This window comes from Bombina bombina, chromosome 3 (assembly GCF_027579735.1).
Source record: "Bombina bombina isolate aBomBom1 chromosome 3, aBomBom1.pri, whole genome shotgun sequence".
Taxonomy (NCBI): Eukaryota; Metazoa; Chordata; class Amphibia; order Anura; family Bombinatoridae; genus Bombina; species Bombina bombina.
In genome coordinates, this window is record NC_069501.1 from 852,952,086 (window position 1) to 852,962,085 (window position 10,000).

The window sequence follows — 10,000 nt, forward strand, 5'->3', positions numbered from 1 at the left end:
TCATGTCCGGATTGACTGATATATTTAGATATTATTCCTCATTCCTGCATAGACAATACATTTTTCACCTAAAAATCAGTAATTAACACACTGGTTAAAAACATTACAATTACTATCGTAACCTGCTTTACAACGAGCTAGTCTCTAGTAATTGAAAAATTATAAGTTAAAGCCAGAGTGCCTGGGCACTGCATTATCACATTTACACTAAGGGTAAACTTGTTTCTATTGAATATTAATTTAGCACTCCACTCTGAATATCTGGTAACCAATCCCTAAGAGATTGGATCTAATAAACGCACTATCCCCTAGGCTTTGAGTGCCAGTACACCCACCCCTATCCTTTATTTCCCACTCGTGTATTTGGGTTCTTGTATGAGGGACCCTGCTGTACTAGGTCATTAGGGATTCCTTAGCGCCATTACTATTTTCTACCTCCAATCCTGAGCACTGACAGGCTGACCCCCCACCCCTTCAACCTCTGCAGCAATGCTGGCAGCAGTCATACGTCTATTTCCCAAAGACAACCTCTAGATATGGTGCAGAGCATGTGCACTCAACTTCTTTGGTCGACCATGGCGAGGCCTGTTCTGAGTGGAACCTGTCCTGTGAAACCGCTGTATGGTCTTGCCCACCATGCTGCAGCTCAGTTTCAGGGTCTTGGCAATCTTCTTATAGCCTAGGCCATCTTTATGTAGAGCAACAATTATTTTTTTCAGATCCTCAGAGTTCTTTGCCATCAGGTGCCATGTTGAAATTCCAGTGACAAGTATTAGAGAGTGTGAGAGCGATAACACCAAATTTAACACACCTACTCCCCCATTCACACCAGAGACCTTGTAACACTAATGAGTCACATGACACCGGGGAGGGGAAATGGCTAATTGGGTCCAATTTGGACATTTCCACTTAGGGGTGTACTCACTTTTGTTGCCAACGGTTTAGACATTAATGGCTGTGTGTTGAGTTATTTTGAGGGGACAGCAAATTTACACTGTTATACAGGCTGTACACACTACTTCCAATTGTAGCAAAGTGTAATTTCTTCAGTGTTGTCACATGAAAAGATATAATAAAATATTTACAAAAATGTGAGGGGTGTACTCACTTTTGTGAGATACTGTATATATCTCCATCCCTTCGATTGCCTATGGCTTTAGAGAATTTTAAGCATTTCATTTTTATTTTTATCACTGAAGCTTCTATTTTGTAAACGCTGGTGTTGTGCAACATCCTCAGACAGAACTATCCATTAAATTAACAATCACAATTTAATAATGCACTTCATATTAATTATTAAACAGAAAACATGTTAATTATAGAAATAAAATCATGACTGTAAAACAATTACCCAAACTAAATATTTAACAAATGTAATGTTTTAATTGAGATTTCAGAAAGGACTTGTGTAGATGCCATTGTAGTAGGAGAAAAATAACAATCTCTCTACAGGTGTTGATAGCTTACACTATAGCCAGTAAACTCATGGGCCAAGAGCACTTTGTTTTTTAATCTTCAACCCTATTTTGCTATAGTAACAAGTAAAGTTGAACAAGTCTTTGGTGACATAATATGAAGAGAAAAAATACGAAGAAAAATGTAAGCTTACCAAATACTATTAAGAATGAAGAAAAGTTGTATGAAGATGCACCCAAAGGGCAAAATTCCTCCCATTATGATGCCAGGTAATGGCTTTGTGTAGAATGATTGCTCCGGAATCTGACGTGGGATCTGATTGGTTCTGACTGGGTGTTCGATTGCCTAAAGAAAAGCAGAAAAAGCAAAACGCATTATTAGAGGACTTTTATTCTGCAATCATACTTGTACTATGTAGCAAACTACTATAACCTCAAATCGCAATCCTTAACCCCTTCACGCCGCTAGGAAGTTCCATGACGTCCTGACAGCGCTGGGCTTTAACACTGTCAGGACAGCATGGAATTTTTCTACCTTATATGGTGTCCATCTTTTTGGCTAATGAAAAAATGGACTGAAGAGGGGTGTGCCTAACAACATAGGCAGTCCCACATGATCTGATTTCCAGCAAGTGTTTACATTGGAACTTCATTCTGATCTAAGCACTTGTCCCCCTGCATGAAGGGTTAAAGAAAATGGAATAAAAAAAAGGTACCCATTAACACAAGTTGTCTAATATAGACATATTCTGCACCCAAATGATAGTAGTTTTCATTGCCATAGGACATTACTGCTAAAGTAAATATGCACCTCCTACAGTGTTGTAATGTTCATTATTTCTCTTCATATCAAGGATGTGAATTGACCACACAGCATTTAGCAATGTAGTAAAACAAATACCCACTCTACATCTTTCTGGTTAGCGGTACAATGTGTCTCACTTCTTAAATGTGTTATATTGGACGAAAGCTGAAGAGAAGCCTTGGTTACCCCAAATACACAACACAGCACTCTGTAAAAAGCAATACATAAATGTATAATAAGGTAAGGAAATGTGGTGGGTGCTACTGTTTTTTTTTCCGTTTATGGTTTCCCTAGTAACCAACTGATGAAAAACACACTACAAAGAGGAGCAAAAAAATAAAAATAAGTCTGGAGTCCAAACTCCATGCTAAACAAAATGATTTATTAAACAATATAAAGAATTGACAGAAGTAACTTACTGTCAGAAACAAATGCAAAAATTCCCAAAATGCAAAGTTCCAAGAAAGTGTGGAGAACTCACAATATTGTTATTGTAATGGTCCAATTAAGAGATTTCAGCAGTTCATATGATAGAAATAGACATGGTAAAATAATCATTAAGCTCATTAGGTACTACAACTTATTTGTTTCAACGGGCTGTAACAATACTTCAAACTATTTTTCAGTCTTCCCCCGTTCCCTGGTTCTAACAGCATATATTTAGAGAAAATGGACTATGACCAGAAGCACCTTTCTGTCTGGAAGACTGAGACTTCCTTAAAGTGAAAGTCAACCCTAGCGTTTCACAAACGTGAGGAATGACTATTGAAACAAATAAAGGGGACTTTCATTTATGAAGTATAATATACTTTATGCAGAAAGCTACTTTAGTAGTTTCAAGTGATTGCCGATCTGAGCGGCTACAGCAGCACACGACAGATCGCTGTTTTGCTAGAGAGGTGATGTTTTACCTCTTAGTAAATAGCCGTTGTGGTAAATCCGGCTCCCAAGGGCGCCAAGCCGGATTTACCACAGGGCTATTGGCTAAGAGGTGAAAACGTCACCTCTAAAGTAAAACAGCGATCTGCTGTGGGCTGCCTTAGCAGCTCAGATTGGGGATCGAAAAAAAAAACCAAAGGAGCTTTCTGAATGAAGTAAAACATTTTTTTTTTAAATAATTTTTATTAAAAAGAAATTCAAATAATAACAGACATATAATAAAGTTTTACAACTTTCTTCCATTTGAGTACATTGCTACAATATACATTCAATTAATAGAGTCTTTTGATTATTTATACATTCCTAAAAAATAACATTAATTCCATTCTGCTAAGTGGGAATTTCTGTATTGTCTTTTTCAGACTATAACAAGATTAAGTCCCAACGAAAGTTCTGTATCAAGTTGAAGGCTTCATTCTTTGAGCTTTCTGCATGAAGTATTTTATACTTCATGAATAAGAGTCCACTTTATTTGTTTCAATAGTGACTCCCAGCATTTGTGAAACTTTCACTTTAAGGAGGAAAAATTCTAAAAAGTTAAGAGTTCCAAAAATGTTATGATAAATTTCTCTGCAAACAGATACCTCTAAATGAGAATCTGAGTGAAGCCACTGAATGCCTTGCTTCAGAATTTCTGCTAAGAGGGTAACCAGTCCTTGGAGAATCTGAGTGAAGCCCCTGAATGCCTTGCTTCAGAATTTCTGCTAAGAGGGTAACCAGTCCTTGGAGAATCTGAGTGAAGCCCCTGAATGCCTTGCTTCAGAATTTCTGCTAAGAGGGTAACCAGTCCTTGGAGAATCTGAGTGAAGCCACTGAATGCCTTGCTTCAGAATTTCTGCTAAGAGGGTAACCAGTCCTTGGAGAATCTGAGTGAAGCCCCTGAATGTCTTGCTTCAGAATTTCTGCTAATAGGGTAACCAGCCTAAACAGCAAACACAGCTACAACAAAATGGTTGTCTAAGAAATGAATGAAAACTGATAAACAGCATATGGAATATGCATATATGTATCATATTTGTGAATAACAGTAATTGGGGTCTCCGTTCTGAATCTAACACACACGTTTGGAAAGACCAGGAATACACAACAGCCAAAACAGGTCAGCCATTTGTGGTGATGTTAAAACTATTAGCAATTATATGCATAAATTGTAAAAATTTTTAATAAATGTATTTATTTTATTACACACTCTTGCACTGCCTGATTTATTGTTTGTATATGTGACTCAGCAAGAACAGGTGCAGCAAAGTTAGTTTGAAATCATGTGACTGGCAGGTCTTGTTGCAAACATTTCTACAATGCCAAAGGATGAAGATGCGCACACTGAAAAAAATCACCTGCAAAGATAGTGACTAGCAAATGGAGCTGGGTGACGATCTGACATTTGAGTATTAATACAGCAAACAAAGTAAAAGCCTGTTTATGGCACTTGGATTATTCTGATCACATCAGATTATATTGTATTCTTATTGTCTGAAATTTGAACATGGAGTAAACAGGTTTATACAGACTGGTACAAACAGTTGCACAAGCGATGATTACAATATTCATTCAGTGTATTTGAAGTTATCAGTCTGATCAAACTGATGATACAGAGAAAATGTTTTTTGTTTCGTTTGATCCACAACAGGATACCAGGAGTAGGCCGGGGAAAAAAAAAAACTTTAAAGAAAAGACTCTTGAGCGGATCTGAAAGAGTATCAACTTTTTTGTATCTTTACATACCTTTAATTGTTCCCTTAACAGCCTTAAAAATACGAAATGGCAAGAAAGGATAATTGTGTTTACGTTGTTACTCAAATGTAAAAAAGCAGAGAAGTTCCTGGCATCAGTAATTAGTTGATGAAAAATTTATCAGCAATCCTGGTTCTGGTAGCGGTATATATAATGGGGGAGATCAGATGAAACCATTTTTAAATTTTTTTTGAACATCCTATACAGCATCAAGATATAACTTGCTGTTGCCTCTAATGTGTTTCATGTGACGTCATCAGACTTTGTCAGTGAAATGCGACAAAAGCTTCAAACTGATTTTTAGAAACATTTGAGTTTCTATGACCCAGGTAAATGGCCCAGAATAAAATGGGTGCACAAAACTTAAAACAAAAGATATACAAGAAGAAAATCTCTGGTGTGTGGAGCAAAATATAGCACATTAAAAAACACAACAACAACAACAAAACAACAACAACCATCACAAAAGTTCATAATGTCCATGCTTCCAAATCTGTTTAAAATAAAGGCAAGCTACACACAATATAGGATGCCTTCCAAATGTAATTGACATTCAGATCATTCAGTGTATAAAAAAGTAACCCAGATATAATGAAATAATAATTTCATACAATACATAAATAGAATCCTACTCCCAAAAAAACCCCCAAAACATAATTTATGATTACCAGATAAATTAATTTCCTTCCTGGCAGGGAGAGTCCACAACTTAATTCCTTACTGTTGGGAAATACAACATCTGGCCACCAGGAGGCGGCAAAGACACCTCAGCCAAATTCCCCAGTCATTCTGCCAAGGGAACAAGGAAATGTAGGAGAAACATCAGGGTTTAAAAAGGTGCCAGAAGAAATAATATAAAAAGCCACCCATAAAAACAAAAACAAAAATTACGGGCGGGGTCGTGGACTGCCAGGAAGGAAAGGAGTTTATCTGGTAAGCATAAATTATGTTTTCCTTCCATAAAGGCAGGGAGAGTCTACAACTTCATTACTTACTGTTGGGAAAACTATACCCAAGCTCCAGCGGACAGACTTGTAAAATTTAGAAAACGTGTGTAAGGAGGACCAGGTAGCCGCCTTACAAATCTGATCCATTGAGGCTTCGTTTTTAAAAGCCCAAGAGGAAGCCACTGGAATGAGCCTTTATCTTCTCAGGAGGCTGTCATCCCACTGTCTCATAAGCTAAGCGGATGAGACTCCTCAACCAGAAAGATAGAGAAGTTGTAGTAGCCTTCTGCCCTTACGCTTCCCCGTATATATATGACAAAGTGAAAGATTGTCTGAATTCCTTAGTAGCCTGAAGATAGAACTTGAAGGCACAAACGACATCTAGATTATGAAGCAAACGTTCCTTCGCTGAGGAAGGATTAGGACACAAGGAAGGAACAACAATTTCTTGATTAATGTTACGATTCGATACCACCTTAGGGAGGAACCCTAGTTTAGTTTCAGCATGAAAAAACAGATAAGGGCAATCACATTGCAAAGCAGAAATCTCAGAAACTCTGCACGCAGAGGCAATAGCCAACAAAATAAGAACCTTCCAAGATAACAATTTAATGTCAACAGTGTGCATAGTCTCAAACGGCGCCTGCTGCAAAACACTAAGAACAAGATTGAGGCTCAAAGGCCGAGCACCAGATCTAAACACGGGTCTGATCCTAGCCAGAGGCTTAACAAAGGACTGCACATCCGAAAGCTCAGCCAATATTTTGTGCAGTAACACCGACAGGGCCGATATCTGTCCCTTCAGGGAACTAGCAGATAGGCCCTTTTCCAGTCCATCTTGGAGGAAAGCTAAACTTCGGGCAACCTTAACCTTATGCTAGGAAAAGTCACGCCCCTCACACAAATACAAATGCTCCACACTTTATGGTAGATACGACGAGTAACTGGCTTACGAGCTTGAACCAGAGTGTCGATAACACTCTCAGAGAACCCTCTTTTGGCTAAGACTAAGCGTTCAATCTCCACGCAGTCAGGCTCAGAGAATCTAGATTTTGATGAACAAAGGGACCCTGTATCAGCAGATCTCTGCAACAAGGTAACCTCCACTGAGGAGAAGAGGAAATCCCCACTAGATCCGCAAACCACGTCCTTCGCGGCCGCGATGGAGCAATCAGAATCACAGATGCTCGCTCCTGCTTGATGCGAGACACCACACAAGGGAGAAGCAGTAATGGAGGAAAAAGATATAGGAGACTGAACCTCCATGGTACTGATAGGGCATCTATCAAGTCCGCTTGAGAATCCCTCGACCCATACCAGGGTAGCTTTGTGTTGAGGCGGGATGCCATGAGATCTATCTCCGGCATCCCCCACTCGCTGCATATGTCTTCTAATACCTAGAGGTGAAGAGACCATTTCCCTGGGTGAAAGGATTGCCTGCTGAGAAAATCTGCTTCACAGTTGTCCACACTCTGAATATGGATCACTGACAGCGTACATTTGTGAGTCTCTGCCCACTCTAGTATCGGAGATACTTTTCTCATCACCAAAGAACTTCTCGTTCCCCCTTGATGGTTGATATAGGCAACCAAGGTTATATTGTCCGATTGGAATCTAATAAACTGGGACGAACCCAGAAGGGGCCAAGCCTTCAAGGCATTGAAGATTGCCCGTAGTTCCAAAATATTGATTGGAAGGGAGGACTCCTCCTGAGTCCACAGACCTTGTGCCTTATTGGCACCCCAAACAGCTCCCCAGCCCGAAAAGCTTGTGCTTGTAGTCACAATCTCCCAGAATGTTCTCAAAAGGCACGTGCCTTGGGACAGATGATCTGGACAGAGCCACCAGGAGAGCCAGTCAGAGACAGGCTGTCCAGCACAATCTGTTGAGACAGAACTGAACGGCCACCGTTCCATTGTCTCAGCATGCATAGTTGTAAGGGTCCGAGATGGAATCTGGCCATGAGTCCGATTACCTCCATACACTGAGGGTCTTGAGGAGGCCTGGAGGGCAAGAAATGCAGATGTTCGCTTGCAACATCTCTGATCTGTGAGGAATATTCTCATGGATATGGAGTCTATTATAGTTGCATGGAAATTCACCCTTGTACTTGGAGTAAGAATTCTTTTCCAAGTTTATCTTGCATCCATGTGATCGAAGAAGACTGAGAATGTTCTTCTGCTAGACGAAAAGATGGTGCCTGTACCAAGATATCATCCAGGTAAGGCGCTACTGCAATACCTCATGTTCTGGCAATGGCTAGAAGAGCCCCCAGAACCTTTGTAAATATTCTTGGAGCAGTAGCTAGGCCAAATGGTAGAGCTATGAACTGAAAGTGCTGATCCAGAAAAGCAAACCTCAGGAACTGAAAATGTTCCCTGTGAATCGGAACGTGAAGGTATGCATCCTTCAGGTCTATTGTGGTCATAAACTGTCCTTCCTGAGCCAGAGGCAGGATTGACCGTATTGTTTCCCATCTTGAAGGTAAACACTTGTTTAGGCACTTTAAGTCCAGAATTGGACGGAAAGTTCCCTCCTTCTTTGGAACCATGAAAAGGTTTGAACAAAACTTTTTCTGCTGTAGGTACCGGGACAATACTCCTACAGAGGAGAGATCCCATACGCAACCTAAGAAGGCAGCCCTCTTTTCTGGTCTTGTAGACAGACTGGAGAGTAGGAATCTGCCCCTGGGCGGATGAGACTTGAATCCTATCCTAGAATCCTAACCGTAGAGATAATGGAGTCCAGCCCTGGACCGAATAAAATCTTCCACTTGAAGGGAAGAGAAAGGAGTCTGAATTTAAAAGTCATATCCACAGACCAAGACTTCAACCAGAGAGCCTGGCAGGCTAGAACCACAAAGCCAGCAGCCATTACATTTATGCAAATAATCTGCATATTCGAGTCACAGATGAAGGAGTTAGCAATTCTCAGTGCCTTAATTCTCTCCTGAATATCCTCAAGGTGAGTCTCCACCTCAATGAGTTCCGACAGAGTGTTGCACCAGTTGGTAGCTGCTCCAGCAACCGCGGCTACAGCTGCCGCCGGTTAAAATAAAAACCCTGTATGTTGAAACATCTTCCTCAGAAAAGTTTCCATTTTTTATTCATAGGCTCTCTAAACGAAGAACTATCCTCCAGAGGGATAGTAGTATTGCTTAGCCAGCGTAGGAATAGCGCCATCCACCTTCGGGATGGATCCCCACCAATCTATTTGAGAGTCAGGAACCGGGAATAATTTTTTAAAGTAGACGAGGGGGAAAAAGAAGTTCCTACTATTTCCCATTCGTTACTAATAATGTTTGCCATCTTTACTGGCACTGCAAACGTCAGCGGGACCTTCCTATCTTCGTAAACCCTGTTTTATTTAGGAAACTTAGGCTCCTCAGGGAGTGTAGCCTCTGGAACCTCTAGAGTAGACAGAACCTTCTTTAATAAAAAACGCAGATGCTCAATTTTAAATCTAAAGGAGGGCTCCTCCGCTGAAGGAGATTTAATAACTGAAGTCTCCGACTCAGAAAGTTCCCCCTCTGAAGCTACAGAAGTTAACTCATCTGGATATCTGGGATATAGTAGCTAAAACCGACAAATATTTAGATGACTCAAGGTCAGGAGAACTATGTTTAACCTTTCTCTTGCGTTTGCTAGAGCGAGGTAAGGCACTCAGGGCCGCAGACACCGCAGATTGTAACTGTGCTATAAAGTCCGCTGGAAAAAAGCTCCCTCCAGATGGAGGATAAGTTGAGCCGCAGGGAACTGCATGTGGAGCGGGTAATGTATAGAGGGTAGTAATTTCTCGGGACCCAGATTCCTGAGAAGTAGACGGCTCGGAAGGGCTAATAGCGCTATGAGTATTAGCAGGCAAATGGAACAAAATTGAGCAGGCGGGCCTCCCAATGGCTGGGGTGCTCACCACCTCCAAGACCAAGATAGCCAACAGTGAAAAAGCTCTTTCAGGAGGGATGTCTGCAGCAGGATCTTAGGAAATTAAAGAGACCACACTTGGTCACATGGTACATAAGACAAGACTTCCTCTGCTATGAAAAAGGGCGCCAAGCTATTATGAGCTGCGCAACACTTCAAAAACGAAAGTAAAACCTGTTTGTTCCAAGGCAAAAACACACAGCATATGAGCCTAAAAAACCTCTCACATTAAGCAGT

The 10,000-nt window shown here is 40.6% G+C and overlaps 1 protein-coding gene across 1 annotated transcript in view; it reads right to left on the reverse strand.

Annotated features, from left to right (window-relative positions):
• Positions 1 to 10,000, reverse strand: part of TM9SF2 (transmembrane 9 superfamily member 2) — a 179,704-nt gene that overhangs the window by 5,594 nt on the left and 164,110 nt on the right. Inside the window, exon 14 of the mRNA XM_053707814.1 lies at positions 1,610 to 1,761. Within this exon, the coding sequence (XP_053563789.1) occupies positions 1,610 to 1,761 (152 nt within the window). The remainder of the gene's footprint in view (positions 1 to 1,609; positions 1,762 to 10,000) is intronic.